At 37.4% G+C, this 18,587-nt stretch overlaps 1 protein-coding gene across 2 annotated transcripts in view; it reads left to right on the top strand.

Annotated features, from left to right (window-relative positions):
- Positions 1–18,587, top strand: part of SLCO1A2 (solute carrier organic anion transporter family member 1A2) — a 51,117-nt gene that overhangs the window by 24,975 nt on the left and 7,555 nt on the right. For both annotated transcript variants that reach the window (XM_043441516.1, XM_043441517.1), the window contains exons 8-12: positions 486–701; positions 2,617–2,781; positions 5,500–5,695; positions 10,211–10,373; positions 12,592–12,764. In XM_043441516.1, coding sequence (XP_043297451.1) covers positions 486–701; positions 2,617–2,781; positions 5,500–5,695; positions 10,211–10,373; positions 12,592–12,764 — 913 coding nt within the window. The remainder of the gene's footprint in view (positions 1–485; positions 702–2,616; positions 2,782–5,499; positions 5,696–10,210; positions 10,374–12,591; positions 12,765–18,587) is intronic.

Genomic DNA, 18,587 nt, shown 5'->3' with positions numbered 1-18,587 from the left:
ATAAGGGAAGTCCCCTTATAGCTAATTAATATGTACATATTTATATATATATTTTGTGTGTGCTCAGTTGTGTCTGACTCTTTGCAACCCCGTGGACTGTAGCCCACTAGTCTTCTATCCATGGGATTTCCCAAGCAAGAATATTGGAGTGGGTTGCCATTTCCTACTCCAGGGAATTTTCCTGACCCAGGGATCACACCCGAGTCTCTGGCATCTCCTGCATTGGCAGGGGAATTCTTTACCACCTGAGAAGCCCTTGTACCTATTTATTAATTCCTTACCTGGTAGGACAAATAGTCAAACTAGTTTACTGCTAGGCAATATTGTAATACCATATGTTTTCAGACAAGTTTTATCAGTGTCTGAATTTTATGCAAATTCTATACTTGGCTAGAACTTGACAGTTGTAATGGTAATAATTTTCTATAGCTTGTACAGGAAATGATGACTTAAGCTAATAAAAAAATGTGTATATCTCTTTACAGACGATCTGACCATAACTCCCACTGATACTCGTTGGGTTGGTGCATGGTGGATTGGCTTTTTGATTTGTGCAGGAGTGAATGTGCTCACTGCCATTCCTTTTTTCTTTTTGCCCAAAACGCTTCCAAAGGAAGGACTAGAGGATAATGCTGAGACCATTAAAAATGACAAAGAGAAACAAGGAGACGTCAAGAAGGAAAGGGATGGAATCACTAAAGGCAAATATAAACATTTCAAGTCTATATAATTTCCTTTTATTTTCTATAATTGTGTCTGTATTTTAGTCTAACATTACAGTGTGCTAGGCTACATGAAGACAATTTGATATTAACAGACAGCAGTCAATTTCTAGCTAGTCTGATTCTTCACATGCTACTACATGAAAATAAGCGATATTATTTAGAAGCTGAATTATCTCAGATCAGCATTTATATAAAATTTTATGTCAACCTGGGCATTCAAATAAGTAAGTAAATAAATCTGTCCCCATTTGCCTTAAAAAACTATTTTATATAGAGCATGCTGCTGCTGCTGCTGCTAAGTCGCTTCAGTCGTGTCTGACTTTGTGCGACCCCATAGATGGCACCCCAGGCTCCCCCATCCCTGGGATTCTCCAGGCAAGAACACTGGAGTGGGTTGCCATTTCCTTTTCCAATGCATGAAAATGAAAAGTGAAAGTGAAGTCACTCAGTCGTGTATGACTCTTAGCGACCCAATGGACTGTAGCCTACCAGGCTCCTCCGTCCATGAGATTTTCCAGGCAAGAGTACTGGAGTGGATTTACCATTGCCTTCTCCGATAGAGAGCATAGATCTAATTAAAAAAGAAATTCAAACCAAGGATAAAAAGAGGAAAGATACATGTTAATCAAAATAAGTACTATATAGTTCTGAGACAAAAATACTAGCTTATCTGTGAGCTTCTTGGAAGCTAAGGCAGAAAAAGAAAAATGACAGGTCATGTAATTCTCTATATTTGATAGAGGAAAGGATAACAAGGACTTAACTCAGTATAAGAAATCTAGAAAATAAATAGAAACTACTGAGACTCATCTATTATAACAGAATGTCAACAAACATGGGTAACTTAAGAAGCTTCAAAGAGCTCCAACACAAGTTTCTCCCCGGCCATGACTTTATTCGCAAATATGAATCCTACAACTAGATTCATTTCTTTCCTTCTCTTCCAGTTTATTTATTGATCCTTTGTTCTAGATTGGTTATTAGGCAGTTTATGAAGCAAACTAAGATAGTATATGATAAGCAAGGAAATCAAGATGAAGAACGTGAAGATAGAAGTAAAAAGAAACCGTGACACTTTGACCCCAAATGCAGGCAGCATGACCCAGAATCTTTGCCAGGGTTAGGCCACAAATTTGACTCTGAGCTTTCTTAGTCCATACAAACAGGAAAATGTTTTGGTTAAAGCATTTACACAGTATGTACAGTGTATCTTTATTATATACCAAATGATTTGCATGGTATATTCTTAGTATATACCAAATGAATCAGGATCTCAGGCATGAGACCTATTTTAAGAGATTATTTGTGAACCATAAGCAGAACCACCAAAATTGTACTGCAGAAGCAGAGAACCTAGTACTTGAGAAAATTTTTATGCTGTGAATTTCCACATGTGTCTTCATTTTAAATGCTCAGGAATGATAATATCAAATGTGAAGCTCTCTATCAAATTAATTTCCTTCCTGACTTCAGAGAACAGAACAAGAGAACAAGTATCTCTCATGCTAGACGATATCTAGAGAAGAGAGGATAGTAGTAGAGGAAAAAAGAAGGATAAAAAAGGAAATGGTGTGAACTCGAACAATATTTTACTCATGTTACGCTTTTTCCTGAAGGTGCGATAGTAACTTAGAGAAGGTAAATGTTTGTGTTCTGATCCGTGTCCAGTCAGCAGTCTCACTGACTTGCAGAAGCTACCAAAACAATGATACAACTTTACGTTTCAAAGGGTAAAAAGAATCAAAATCAATCATTTTGTAATGCACATTTTGTAGTGTGCATTACAAAACAGGAAAACACAATTTAGAGGGGAGGTTGATATTTCAGAAAAAGTCAGTCATAAAATGCAAAGCCAAGTGAGTTTGACACCTTTGCCATTCTTTCCTTTCAGATTTTTTACCCTTCATGAAAAGTCTTTTATTCAACCCAATTTACATGCTTTTCATACTGATAAGTGTGCTGCAGTTCAACGCATTTGTCTGTATGATTTCCTTCATGCCTAAATATATGGAACAGCACTATGGAAAATCAACTTCAGAGGCAATCTTTCTCATGGGTATGTTTGTTCTTCTCTGTATTCGTAGCTCACTTTTTTTCCCCATGAAATGCTGAACAGTGTGATAATGAATCTAGGAAACTCCTCAATTGAAATCTGTTGGGATATTTTTGCCTCTGGTACTCTCCCCCTTCTGCTTCCAGGGAAATCATGAGAGGGTAGGGAAGGGGAGAAGGCAGAGAATCCTGATTTTCTTTTTCTCTTTGGGTCTTTCTCTGGGCTTCCCTGGTGGCTCAGAAGGTAAAGAATCTGCCCACAATGCAGGAGATCTAGGTTCAGTCTCTAGGTTGAGAAGATCCCCTGGAAAAAGAAATAGCAACCCACTCCAGTATTCTTGCCTGGAGAATTCTATGGACAGTGGAGCCTGGTGGGCTACAGTCCATGAGATCTCAGAATTGGACATAACTGAGTGACTAACACACTTAGTTCTTTCTCTAGTCAGAATGCAAATTTGAAATGTTTGTAGAAATCTTGGGGAATGCACGTGTGATAAAATTTTCACATTGGTAATTTGTTCATGTAAAAAGTAAGACCGTTAACTCATCAGGAGTTGTATTTCACTTCCAGATTTTGCTTTTCTGGCTCCAATCCATTAATTCCTTGGTTTCTCACTTAGCTCCTCAGCTCCTCTGACTTTATTTATTTATTTATGCATTTTTGGCCGTGCTGGATCTTTGCGACTATGTCCTAGCTTTATTCTAGTTGTGGTGAGTAGGGGCTACTTTCTAGTTGAGGAGCAGGGGCTCTTGAGTGTGTGGGCTTCAGTTAGTTGAAAAGCATGTGGGCTCAGTAGTTGCAGCTCCCATGCTCTAGAGCGCAAGCTATTTGTGGCACCAGAGTTAAGTTTCCCCATGGCATGTGGGATCCTCCAGGATATAACCCATGTCTCCTGCATCAGCAGGCATATTCTTTACCACTGAGCCACCAGGGAAGCCCCTCTTCTGGTATTTTGAGATATCTCTGCTGTGCATATATTCTGATTTCCTGCTACCACACTAATCTCTGTGGACTTAAAAAATATTCACAACCTAAAAGCTGAATTATGGCTTATTCAGGAGAAATTTTTAGGACTTTTAGCCTGGGAAATAGCATCTCAAGTAACCCCCTGAGAGAACTGCTTCTAAGAGGTAAGGGAGTGAGGAGCTAGGTTATAAAGTTTCTCAACAAAGGGCAGGTAGTCAGAACATCAAAAGATGATTGCTAATTAAAAGAAACCAGATATGGCAAGTTAAGGAATTTAGCACTTTTCTATGTATGGAAAGATACAAGAGTCTGGGCTCACTGAAATCATTCCTTTGAAATACATCTCAGCTATCTGGGGCCTGTTCTGGGTGTTTTAACATCCTGAGTTTCACGTCCTCAGGGCTCACCACAGGGACTGGCTGCAGTCTGATGGCTGCTAGATGTCATGTATTCTTTCTTTCCTGAGCTCCTTCAGGGCTCACCAGATCGCCATCTGTGGTGGCTGCAATTGCTGATGACTGTGCTGTCCTTTATTTACTGTTATGGCAGGAAGCAGTCTATTTCTCAACTCCATAGTTCTACTCCACCTTGAGTTTTTCCTGAGATCTTTTTACTGTTTTGAAAGGAGAATTTCCAGATTACATGTATCCACATCACCTAGAGTGTTAAAAGTCCATATACCTAGGACCCATCTCAAACATACTAAATTGGACTCTCTGGTATGGGACTCAAGAATGGATATTAAGCTCTTCCAAGAATGTGATTCAGTAGACAGACCTTGGTATTGTAAGGATGTAACCTAGGGCTGTCTTTCTCCCCCTTTTTTCTTTCCTTTATTAGGGGATTAGGGGAGGGAGAATGCTAGTCAGTAGCAGTAAGGCATGGAATGTAAAGACACTTGACAATTACAGGCTCAGCAAAATACCTTTAAAATACCTTGAGCTGAGCCAAATTCTTAACAATCAGAGTTGGAATAAACAGCTGTAGAATCATACAAATCATACTATTTATGATTTACTATTACTATTTATGATTTAACAATATACATTAAATACAAATCATTATATATATAATCCCACCCAAAGAACAGAAAGTAGTAAATGGCTGGTTGACTTTGATTTGTCACTTCTACCTGCATCCTAAGAAAAGAGATATAGAACATAACCCTTTCAGACAAGAAATTTACATTCTTCTTCTATTAATTAAATACATGATACAGAAGTACAGAACAGACTTTTGAACTCTGTGGGAGAAGGTGAGGGTGGGATGTTTCGAAAGAACAGCATGTATATTATCTATAGTGAAACAGATCACCAGCCCAGGTGGGATGCATGAGACAAGTGCTCGGGCCTGGTGCACTGGGAAGACCCCAGAGGAATCGGGTGGGAGAGGGAGGTGGGAGGGGGGATCGGGATGGGGAATACATGTAACTCCATGGCTGATTCATGTCAATGTATGACAAAACCCACTGCAATGTTGTGAAGTAATTAGCCTCCAACTAATAAAAAAAAAAAAAATCCAAAAAAAAATACATGATAATAATAACAGTCTTCCAATATTACTTTGATGTTGTGGGGCATTTAAAAATCTCCCTGTATGTAATATGTAACTAAGTGGGAATAAGTTTAAATTAAACTTCTTCACTATAAGTTGGACCTAAATGATTTTTTACGTAAGACATAGTAGATCAATGTGTTATAATATTTGTTCCTTCGCTATGTCACTTTGTATATAATATTCTAATTGCATTTATAGGTATTTATAACTTCCCTCCAATATGCATTGGATATATAGTTGGCGGTTTAATTATGAAGAAGTTCAAGATTACTGTCATACAAGCTGCCCACATAGGATGTTGGTTATCTTTTACTGAGTATCTTTTCTATTTTTTGTGTTTTTTCATGATCTGTGATAGTTCTTCAGTTGCTGGCATCACCACATCTTATGAAGGGTATGTTGTTTTCTAATGAATATTATGCTCTTTCAACTGTTAATATTTTCCGCAATGACTATCCATGACCAGATTAGTTGCCTATTGGAGTTAATCTGTGGTCTTTCTTCATCTTATTAAAAAGGTTGGGAATATATCACAGAGTGAGTGAACTTATGATTGTGTTTGTGTGTCTTTGTGATATCCTAGTAGACAGTAAAATGAAGATCATAGAAACTACCTATGGTTTTAGGTTGTATTAGGATGCGTTATGCATACATTTTATACAACCATAAATAGGTAAAATTAAGAGTTGACTCTCTCTTTCTCTCTCTCTCTCTCTCTCTCTCTATATATATATATATATATATAGTCTCAATCACCTTTATATCTTTCCTTGATGGGCTTAAATTTAGCTTAACTGAATCCTAACACATGTATAGCAATGCTTTTATACATTTATATATTTTATTTGAATATATATATCTATATCATTGAATGGTTTTAGATTCACATTTTGAGGGTTACCTGGGTTCACAGGAAGATTTTGCATACTGATGTGAATTTTTAAAATTCATTTATAGGACATATCTAGATAAAGGAGTAATTAGTTAAGACGAAATTAAGAGAATCATAAAATGGTTCCTTTAAAATTATCAAGGACTATATGATTAGAATCATGTCAAATACATAATATGAGTATTTATTAGATTACATCACACAAATGTAATCAGAGTATATCATGCAAAATGCTGGGATGGACAAAGCACAAGCTAGAATTAAGATTGAGGGAGAAATATCAATAACCTCAGATATGCAGATGACACCACCCTTATGGCAGAAAGTGAAGAAGAATTAAAGAGCCTCTTGATGAAAGTGAAAGAGGAGAGTGAAAAAGTTGGCTTAAAGCTCAACTTTCAGAAAACTAAGATCATGGCATCTGGTCCCATCACTTCATGCCAAATAGATGGGGAAACAATGGACACAGTGACAGACTTTATTTTTGGGGGCTCCAAAATCACTGCAGATGGTGGGTGACTGCAGTCATGAAATTAAAAGATGTTTGTTCCTTGGAAGAAAAGCTATGACCAACTTAGCATATTGAAAAGCAGAGACATTACTTTGTCAACAAAGTCTGTATAGTCAAAGCTATGGTTTTTCCAGTAGTCATGTATGGAAGTGAGAGATGGACTATAAAGAAAGCTGAATGCTGAAGAATTGATGCTTTTGAACTGTGGTGTTGTGGAAGACTCTTGAGAGTCCCTTGGACAGCAAGGAGATCCAACCAGTCCATTCTAAAGGAAATCAGTCCTGAATATTCATTGGAAGGGCTGATGCTGAAGCTGAAACTCTAATACTTTGGCCACCTGAAGTGAAGAACTGACTCAGTGGAAAAGACCCTGATGCTGGGCAAGATTGAAGGCAGGAAGAGAAGGGATGACAGAGGATGAGATGGTTGGATGGCATCACCGACTCAATGGACATGAGCTTGAGTAAACTCTGGGAGTTGGTGATGGACAGGGAGGTCTGATGTGCTGCAGTTCATGGCGTCGCAGAGCCTTGGACACGACTGAGCGACTTAACTGAACTGAACTGAAAATCTTAAAGATTATCTCCATGTCCAATTATCCTGATTCCCAGAGCAAATGTATAAAAGGGCATAATCTAGTCATGAGCCAGGACTTTAATTCAGTTTCTAGACTCCCATGCTAGGGTTCTTTTTTTTATCACATTACATTAAGCACAAGAAAACTATTGTAACTAGACTTTTAGATCTGTTTTTAAATTGAAAGAAAGTGAAAGTCGTTCAGTCGGGTCTGACTCTTTGTGACCACATGGACTATATAGTCCATGGAATTTTCCAGGCCAGAATACTGGAGTGGGTAGTTGTTCCCTTCTCCAGGGGGTCTTCACAACCTGGAGATTGAACCGAAGTCTCCCACATTGCAGATAGATTCTTTACCAGCTGAGTTACCAGGGAAGCCCAAGAATACTGGAGTGGGTAGCCTATTCCTTCTCCAGTGGATCTTCCTGGCCCAGGAATTGAACCAGGGTCTCCTGCATTGCAGGTGGATTCTTTACCAGCTGAGCTACCAGGGAAGCCCTCTTTTTAAATTGAAATATAGTTGATGTACAATGTGTTAGTTTCAGCTGTACAGTAAAGTGATTCAGTTACATACACACATTCTTTTTCAGATTCTTTTCCATTATAGGTTATTACAAGATATTGAATATAGTTCCCTATGATATATAGTAGGTTCTTATTTATTTTACATAAGCTATTTTTTATGCAATTCCATTTATTTTCATAGTGTATATCAGTTAATCCCAAACTTCTAGTTTTATCCCTCCTCTCCTTCCACTTTGGTAACCATTAATTTGTTTCCTATGTCTGTGAGTCTGTTTCTGTTTTTGTAAATAAGCTCATTTGTATCATTTTTTTTAGATTCCACATATAAGTTATATCATATAATGTTTGTCTTTCTCTGTGTCATGCCCTTTCCCCCTGATTTTATTAAGACATAAATGACAAAAACCATCAGGTATAATCTGATGATTTGATACATTATATATTCTCAGGGTCAGACTCTGCAGATTCCCCCAGTGATCCCTCAGTGGGCTTTTTTGGGAAGCTTCCCACAATCTGGGGGCACTGGGCTCTCTTTTCGCACTGGAGAAACCATAAGCAGAGGGGAGCTCTCTTGACGTGGTGCTGTGCTAACCTGGGGGAGGAGCCATCCAGTCAGAGTTTCACTGCTCCTGTTATCCTTCTGAGGTCACCATTCTTGGTCTCTGTGATTCAGGGGGTGCTTTGGTCTCACTGCTGGGTTCTGGGATTTTCACAGCAGAGTCTGTTTAAGGGTTGCTGCGAATTGGCCTTCTTGATCATCACTGAACAGCTTTTCTTACTAGAAGACTGTATTTGTTTACTCAAATAGTTACATTTCTGGAGCTAAATATATTATCTGCATTATAAATTGCACTTACAGATTTTGAGCCTTTGGGATCACTTTTATAAAGCAATAATCTCTCTTGTTATTTTGCCACCATATGGAGGTGGCTCCAGTGGTAAAGAACCCACCTGCCAATGCAGGAGATGTTAGAGACATGGGTTTGATCCCTGGAGGAGGGCATGGCAATCCGCTCCAGTATTCCTGCCTGGAGAATCCCAGGGACAGAGAGGAGCCTTGTGAGCTACATTCCATAGAGTCACACGGATTCAAACATGACTGAAGCAACTTAGCATGCATGCATGGACCAAACACAGGGATTTATTTATCTTCATTTTTGAGTTCTGATTAACACCTGGAAAAATGCTTTCTGTATTGTAGGTTTTGAGTTAATGCTTGTTTACTGGCTTTTATTTACTTGAAAGAAATCATTGAAAAAGTGGCTACAGTCACCAAAGCAAGGTATCTGTTAGGCCACTGTTTATAATATCCAGGCCATATATTGACAGTTGAAAGATTTCTGTTTCTGACATTTCTCCAAAGAAGACATACAGATGGCTAACGAACACATGAAAAGATGCTCAACATCACTCATTATCAGAGAAATGCAAATCAAAACCACAATGAGGTACCATTACACGCCAGTCAGGATGGCTGCTATCCAAAAGTCTACAAGCAATAAATGCTGGAGAGGGTGTGGAGAAAAGGGGAACCCTCTTACACTGTTGGTGGGAATGCAAACTAGTACAGCCGCTATGGAGAACAGTGTGGAGATATCTTAAAAAACTGGAAATAGAACTGCCGTATGACCCAGCAATCCCACTTCTGGGCATACACACTGAGGAAACCAGATCTGAAAGAGACACGTGCACCCCAATGTTCATCACAGCACTGTTTATAATAGCCAGGACATGGAAGCAACTTAGATGCCCATCAGCAGATGAATGGATAAGGAAGCTGTGGTACATATACACCATGGAATATTACTCAGCCATTAAAAAGAATTCATTTGAATCAGTTCTAATGAGATGGATGAAACTGGAGCCCATTATACAGAGTGAAGTAAGCCAGAAAGATAAAGACCCATACAGTATACTAACGCATATATATGGAATTTAAAAAGATGGTAATGATAACCCTATATGCAAAACAGAAAAAGAGACACAGAAGTACAGAACAGACTTTTGGACTCTGTGGGAGAAGGTGAGGGTGGGATGTTTCGAAAGAACAGCATGTATATTATCTATGGTGAAACAGATCACCAGCCCAGGCTGGATGCATGAGACAAGTGCTCGGGCCTGGTGCACTGGGAAGACCCAGAGGGATGGGATGGGGAGGGAGGTGGGAGGGGGGATCGGGATGGGGAACACATGTAACTCCATGGCTGATTCATGTCAATGTATAACAAAACCCACTGCAATGTTGTGAAGTAATTAGCCTCCAACTAATAAAAATAAATGAAAAAAAAAAGAAAGATTTCTGTTTCTATTTTGGGGAGCAGAAGAAATAGACTTGTGAATTGAGATAAAAAGAAAAAGCTTTAATATTCTTTCAATATCTATGGCATTATTTTAAATCATTTCAGAGTGCATCAAGATTTACATGTGGAAAATTTCCTTGCTGACTGCAACATGGATTGTAACTGTCCAACTACAGTGTGGGACCCTGTGTGTGGAGACAATGGCTTGTCATACATGTCAGCTTGTCTTGCTGGTTGTGAGATATCCTCTGGCACAGGAAGAAAAATGGTAAAACATCCTGTTGGCCTTTTTCTTTTTTTTTTAACACAACTTTTGTCTTATGCACTGCATTGGTACATTCCAGCTATGAACTTGGTCCATATTTGACAAAAGTAAAATTAGTCTTTCCTCAAAACCAAATTAGAAACTTTTGTGAAAAAAATGATACTTTCTATAGTAAGTCTGCTACATACAAATGCGTTCCATTCTGAGAGCACGTTTGTAAATCCAATATGTTTGTAAATCCAACAAATTTAGCCTAGATACCCAACTAACACAATCGGCTCTGTAATACTGTACTGTAATAGGTTTATAATACATTCACACAAATAATACAAAAAAACCAGGCACACAAAATAAACATTTTTAATCTTATAGTACAATACCTTGAAAAGTACAGTAGTCCAGTACAAGAGCTGGCATTCAGGGGCTGGCAGTGAGCGAACAATCAAGAAGAGTTACTGATGGGAGGAGGGAGGGGGGGTGGGAGATGGTAGACTGAAGGACCGTCAGCGGTAGGAGACGGAGGGCAAGCTGCGACTTCACTCACACCTGATGTTGGGGGCACAGGCCCCTGTTTCTTGCTGGATTCAATGGAATCTACCCTCTTGAAAAACGGATCCAGTGACTTCTGGATAGTAGCACTTGTTTCCCATCAGAGATGCCACAGTAGCACTAGATTGTGCAATGTTCTACATTTGTGTTCCGTCCCTCAAAAACTAACAGTGTCTCCTCAAATAAAGAAAATGCCCATGCCATTTCCTGGGTTGTGCATCTTTTCATTTCCTCAGTTACTTCTTCCTCTTGTCTCTGTCCTTCCTCTGGGCCTCCAGTTCTATCAGGTCTTTATTAGTAAGCTCCTTGTGTTGCACAGAAAGGAGTTCAATATTATAAGAACAAGTGACTTCTACCATCTCTAAACCTCACCCCACTCTCTCAATTATTTTCACTTTTGTTTCTATCTTTACTGCGTGGTGCTTCTTAGCGGTACAAGCTACATCATCGCTGCTCTTACGCGTGTTTCCAGACATGCTGTGCTTGAAATAAAGATACTGCGCTATTGTACTCTGTACTGTGCTGTGTGGTATTGGGCTTCCCGTGTGGCTCAGCTGGTAAAGAATCCGCCTGCAATGCGTGAGACATGGGTTCGATTCCTGGGTTGGGAAGATCTCCTGGAGAAGGGAAAGGCTACCCACTCCAGTATTCTGGCCTGGAGAATTTCATGGACAGTATAGTCCACGGGGTTGCCAAGAGTCTGACACAGTTGAGCGACTTTCACTTTCACAGTAAAGGACGCAAAAGCACAACCTCCTGTAGGTGATACACACACGAGACAGTGTAAGCCAGACACACGGAAACGAACTTACGTGATTGGATGTGTGAATGCAGGTTGACATCTTTGAAAGTTCAACACTTGAAGGTTCGTGTGTAGGGGACTTACTGTGTATGTTCACTTGGTTTACATTTTAACTTCCTAGATCTTATTTGAACGCTTTAGCATTCCTGAGCATTGATGTTTAGCTTCATAGCAATTGACATGATTACTCAACTTCATTTAAAACTATCTAGACTGAAAAATAATACTATCGACTGAGATAGAGTTGGCAGTTTTGATCTCAGTTATCCAGTCAATTGTTTTGCTATTTTTTCCTTCTTTCTGTGTATATACACATGCGCTTTCTGTGTTTTTTTTTTACATCCTGACAGCTTTTTAAGAAGATGGAATTGGGCATGTTTTCTTGCTTAAAAAATGTCACTTAAAATCTTGGTTGGTGATCAAAATAAAATATAAATTTTGATTCTTATTAAAACCTGGGAACGTAAGAATTCAAAAAGGGTTGACTTTATTCTGTTTGTGAAATAAACTTTATTTTAAACAAAGCTTTGTTTATTGGTAAGTATCTAAATATTTCAGTTGGGCATTCTGAAGCAAATTTTATTTGTCATATTTAGCATATGTCAAAATAGTGTATGTTTGTAAAAAGCATGACTTTAGGACAGCTGAGTTATTGCAAATTTACTTAACAAATTTAGAAAGAAGTACCATTTTTTGGAAACCACCCTTCTATGTTTTGTCACATGCTATAATCCTGAGGCAGATCATAAAGTATATGAGAATAAAGGGAGTAAACAACGTCTATCTTGATCTAACTGGGAAAAGAAAATATTTAAGATTTGTGTTCAGGAGTTTCCTTCCTTACATAAGGTAATATATTATTTTTGACAGGTGTTCCAAAATTGTAGCTGCATACGAACACCAGGAAATTCATCTGCAGTTCTTGGGCTATGTGCCAAAGGAAAAGACTGTTCCATGATGCTACAGTACTTTTTAATCTTGTCCGTGTTCAGTAGTTTCCTATATTCTTTATCTGCCATACCTGGATATATGGTTCTCCTGAGGTACAAGAATTATTTTCTTTATTTGGATTTATTTCTGGTTATTTAGTATGGAAGCCTTTTCTATGAAATTTCACTTGAAGCTCACAGTATCTAAGAACTTGGTGCTCTAATATATTATATCACTTATTAAGATTTTCCAAATAAGCACTGCTGAAATTTACAAAAATTTTTAAGTTAGCAACTTTAAATGTTCATCTGCTGGTATTTCCCTCCCTATCTTTCCTACCTTATTACTTAGAGTTAAATTAGCAAATGCTTATGGCTTACCAGAAAAAGAGATGCATTTATATTTTAGGGTAAACCATATGAAATGGTCATTTTCCTAGGTAAGAGTGGTTGCCTATAGTTCATTTCCTGTAGTTTGATTATATTAGGACAGTGGAATTAAAAGCTGTTTGAAGTCCCAGTTTCACCAGTTATTATCAGTAGGACAAAGGCAGGTGAATTGATCTTTCTGAGCTCTTTTTTTTAATAAAAAAATGGATATAATAACAAATGCTCAACTGTTTTAAGAGGCTTTTGTGAGACACAAATGTTGAACGGCTTACTAAAGCTAGGAAATTGGAGAGCTAGATTGTAACCTTAAGTTTATCACACAAGCTTTTTCAATGACAGCATCTTCATGACTCATAAGCAATTTTAAACATAGCTAGTAAACAAAGTCCATAGTTTTCTTCATCTTGAAGAAGAGTTAAATTAATTGTAATTCTCAGTTCATAGTTTATCCTAGGTGGGGTAAGGTTTTTCTCTTATTTTATTTTACTTTATTTTTTTTTTCATTCCATTTCCCACTTCCTATCACCATAGGCATCCACATTAATATGATAGACATAGAGTCTTAAATACATGCTTTCCTTTGTAAAATACTGTTTGTTGTGGATTGTGTTTTATACTCACAGAAACAGTACTGTGCTACAAATTTGTTTTGGTTCAAAATGCACATGCAAACATAAATTCACCAAATACTGCTATTATTTATCAGTTATTCTCATACCATCAGCTCATACCTCCTTATTGGGTTTCCCTCATAGCCCAGTTGGTAAAGAATCCGCCTGCGATGCAGGAGATCTTGGTTCAATTCCTGGGTTGGGAGGATCCCCTGGAGAAGGGATAGGCTACACACTCCAGTATTCTTGAGCTTCCCTTATGGCCCAGCTGGTAAAAAGTCCGCCTGCAATGCAGGAGATCTGGTTTCGATCCCTGGGTTGGGAAGATCCCCTGGAGAAGGGAAAGGTTACCCACGCCAGTATTCTGGCCTGGAGATCTCCATGAACTAGAGTCTCAAAGAGTTGGACATGACTGAGCAACTTTCATTTTCACTTTCATAGCATCACTAATATTTAGAATTACTGAACTTTCTGACTTTTACTATTCCAATGGGTATTAGATGGTAGCTCATTGATGTTTTAATATGTGATTTCCTAATTCAATGAGTTTAGGAGTTTCCTTAAACTTTTTTCTAGCTACTAGTACTTTTACTTCAAGACGCTTATACATTATTTTTGTCCATTTTCATGATAATTCCTATACTTTTCTGGTAAATATACATGTTAATCTAATATGTTTACTTGATACAATTATCTTCTCCTGATCTCTCATCTTTTCTTCAAATTTTTTCATAGTTTTTTTTTTTTTGTGAAATTCAATCCTAACTTTTGTTGTACTGAAATCTGACAATTTCCTTGCCTTAGAGTTTATGTATTGGGGAATCACATTTCAAAAAGGTTTTATATTACTAATTTATCAAAATATTCCCCTAAATTTTATCCTACCAGTTATATAGCTTTTACCTAGTTCTTTAAATCATCATAAGTTTATCTTTATGTGTGGTGAAAGGGAGAGAGATATTCAATGTTATTTTTATCCAAACAATTGTTTTCCCAACATCACAGCACAAATAAGAAGTCCTATTTCCACTGATTCATGGTGCTATCTTTATCATATTTAAAGTTTTTATATAACACAGGATGTTTTCATGCTTACAGAGGTTTGTCTGCTCTCAAAGTAGTGACACTGCATGTGTTCATATCTCATGCTGTAGCTCTTCTTCATCCACTCGTCACTTTCCCCTTCATTCTTCCTTTCTTCCCCCCAAATTGGTTTCACTATTGATGCATGAATCTTTATACTTACATATGAATTTTGATTGTATGGATTATATATATTAATTAAAGAAACTCAAATATTTGTGACCATGAAATATTTTTCCATTTATTTTAAATTTCCTGTATAGATACTACACATACACACATATATAATATATGTATATATATACACACAAACACAGAAAATGTACCATGTACAACTACATATGTACCCATTTATATCCAAACACACAAATATGGGCTTATTTGTAATTTAATATGGTACTATTTTCTCTTATCTTTTCTAGTTGGTTATTGTTGGTTTAGAGAGATGCTGTTGATTTTTTAACATTTACTATTTATCCAGCAATTTTTCTTATCCTGATAACATGCTGACTTTGTTAGGTTTTTTTATAGAAATATGTGCATGCAAGGAGAATTTTATCTCTTTGCTTCTAAAGCTTATACATCTTAGATTTTTAAAATTTTCTTTTAACATCAACTTGGACCTCCCAAACTGTGTTAAACTGTAATGGTGATAATAAGTATTCTTGTTGTTTTCTACTTTTAATGGAAATCATATAAAATTTTTCCATTAAATATGATGCTTGCTATAGATTTTTAGTATATAATTTTCATCTAGTTTTTGAGTTTTTAATCACAGAATCAGTATCAAACTACTATTTTTCTTCTTCTAGGAAAAAATTTACATATAATCTTCCAATTCAGTACTTTTAGTGTAGTGAAAAAAGTGATAGATTTTTCTATGTTGAACTGTTTGGACATCTAAGAAAAACCATAGTCAGTCACATTTAAATAATAATTTATTTAAAATTATTGTATCTATGTTGGTTGGTAAAACATAAAAGTTATTTTCTATTCTGTTTGTTTGTTTTGGAATCATTCTAGGCCCACAAAATGAATTGATAAATTTTCTATTTTTCAATTTCTGGAACTACTTACATTAAATATCTATTTGTTGAAAGTTTTATGAACTCACTCATAAAACTCCTTGTACTACTTGGTCAGTGAAACTTGGTTATTATTTTCATAAATATTTCATTATAACATTTCAATTTAATGTGTTTATTTACATTTTCCATTTACACTTATATCAGATGTTACTATATAACTGTTTATAATATTCTTTGATCATTCTGATATTCTCTAATATATCTGAAGGGCTTTCCATTTTTTCTGCATTTTGTTTATTGCATTTTCCTTTTTTTTTCCTTGATCATTGTTGCCAGAGGTTGCTTTTAATTTCTTTTTTAAAGAATCAATTTTTAGTTTTTTTGCTCTTTATTTCATCTATTTCTGCTTTTTATTTTACTTATTTAAAATTTTTTTCTTTTGGGGCTTTTTTCTGTTGTTCTATATCTAACTATTTGAGTTTAACACTTACATAATTTGCTCATTTTGATTAATAGATATAAAATGATGCATTTTCTTCCAAGTACTGCTTTAGCTGCTGCTGCTGCTAAGTTGCTTCAGTCGTGTCCGATTCTGTGCGACCCCATGGACTGCAGCCTACCAGGCTCCTCCATCCATGGGATTTTCCAGGCAAGAGTACTGGAGTGGGGTGCCATTGCCTTCTCCATAGCTTTAGCTATACCTCAGCTAATTTTTTCTATGAAGTTTTATTTCTAACTGTTTTGTAACTTCTTAGCTATAAGGATTTCATGCTTTTGTGAGATCATAGGCGGTATGTTAGAGGTAGAGGAGAAAGAAAAACTCTTCAGTAAAATCTAAATACCATATTTTCTATATTAAATGGTAACCATGGGAGCAAGAAGGTCATGTGAGGTCTCCTGACTTTAACTACTTCCTTCTGAGTAAAATCATTGATGTTGCCTAAATAACCGGTGTTAGATAGTGAACTGGTCAACTGTATCTCACTCTATTGTGCTGAAGAGTTTTTTTAAGATAGTAAAACACTTATGCCAAGAAAATGTCCGTCAGTTCAGTTCAGTTCAGTCGCTCAGTCGTGTCCAACTCTTTGCGATGCCATGGACTGCAGCACGCCAGGCCTCCCTGTCCATTACTAACTCCTGGAGTTTACTCAAACTCATGTCCATTGAGTCAGTGATGCCATCCAACCATCTCATCCTCTGTCATCCCCTTCTCCTCCCCTCTTCAAATTTCCCAGCACTAGGGTCTTTTCCAATGAGTCAGCTCTTCGATCAGCTACCAAAGTATTGGAGTTTCAGCTTCAGCATCAGTCCTTACAATGAACACTCAGGACTGATCTCCTTTAGGATGGACTGGTTGGATCTCCATGCAGTCCAAGGGACTCTCAAGAGTCTTCTCCAACACCACAGTTCAAAAGCATCAATTCTTCAGTGCTCAGCTTTCTTTATAGTCCAACTCTCATATCCATACATGACTACTGGGAAAACCATAGCTTTGACTAGACATAATTTGTTGGCAAAGTAATGTCTCTGCTTCTCAATATGCTGTCTAGGTTGGTCATAGCTTTTCTTGCAAGGAGCAAGTATCTTTGATTTCACGGCTGCAATCACCATCTGCAGTGATTCTGGAGCCCAAAAAAATAAAGTCAGCCACTGTTTCCACTGTTTCCCCATCTATTTCCCTAGAAGTGATGGGACTGGATGCCATGATCTTAGTTTTCTGAATGTTGAGCTTTAAGCCAACTTTTTCACTCTCCTCTTATACTTTCATCAAGAGATTCTTTAGTTCTTCTTTGCTTTCTTCCATAAGGGTGGTGTCATCTGCGTATCTGAGGTTATTGATATTTCTCCTGGCAATCTTGATTCCAGCTTGTGTTTCATCCAGCCCAGTGTTTCTCATGATGTACTCTGCATAGAAGTTAAACAAGCAGGGTGACAGTGTACAGACTTGATGTACTTCTTTTCCTATTTGGAACCAGTCTGTTGTTCCATGTCCAGTTCTAACTGTTGCTTCCTGACCTGCATACAGATTTCTCAAGAGGCAGGTTGGGTGGTTTGGTATTCCCATCTTTTGAAAAATTTTCCACAGTTTGTTGTGATCCACACATTCAAAGACTTTGGCATAGTCAATAAAGCAGAGGTAGATGTTTTGGTAACTCTCTTGCTTTTTTGATGATCCAGCTGATTTTGGCAATTTGATCTCTGGTTCCTCTGCCTTTTCTAAAACCAGCTTGAACATCTGGAAGTTCACAGTTCACATAGTTGAAGTCTGGCTTGGAGAATTTTGAGCATTGCTAGCATTACTAGCGTGTGAGATGAGTGCAATTGTGCAGTAGTTTAAGCATTCTTTGGCATTGCCTATCTTAGGGATTGGAATGAAAACTGATCTTTTCCAGTCTTGTGGCCACAGCTGAGTTTACCAAATTTGCTGGCATATTGAGTGCAGCACTTTCACAGCATCGTGTTTTAGGATTTGAAATAGCTCAATTGAAATTCTATCACTTCCACTAGCTCTGTTTGTACTGATGCTTCCTTAGGACCACTTGACTTCACATTCTAGGATGTCTGGCTCTAGGTGAGTGATCACAACATTGTGATTATCTGGGTCATGAAGATCTTTTTTGTATAGTTCTTCTTTGTATTCTTGCCACCTCTTCTCAATATCTTCTGCTTAGGTCCATACCATATCTGTCCTTTACTGAGCCCATCTTTGCATGAAATGTTCCCTTGGTATCTCTAATTTTCTTGGACAGATCTCTAGTCTTTCTCATTCTGTTGTTTTCCTCTATTTCTTTGCACTGATCACTGAGGAAGGCTTTCTTATCTCT

The sequence above is a fragment of the Cervus canadensis genome, chromosome 21 (assembly GCF_019320065.1).
Source record: "Cervus canadensis isolate Bull #8, Minnesota chromosome 21, ASM1932006v1, whole genome shotgun sequence".
NCBI lineage: Eukaryota > Metazoa > Chordata > Mammalia > Artiodactyla > Cervidae > Cervus > Cervus canadensis.
This window is presented reverse-complemented; position numbering and strand designations above follow the sequence as displayed.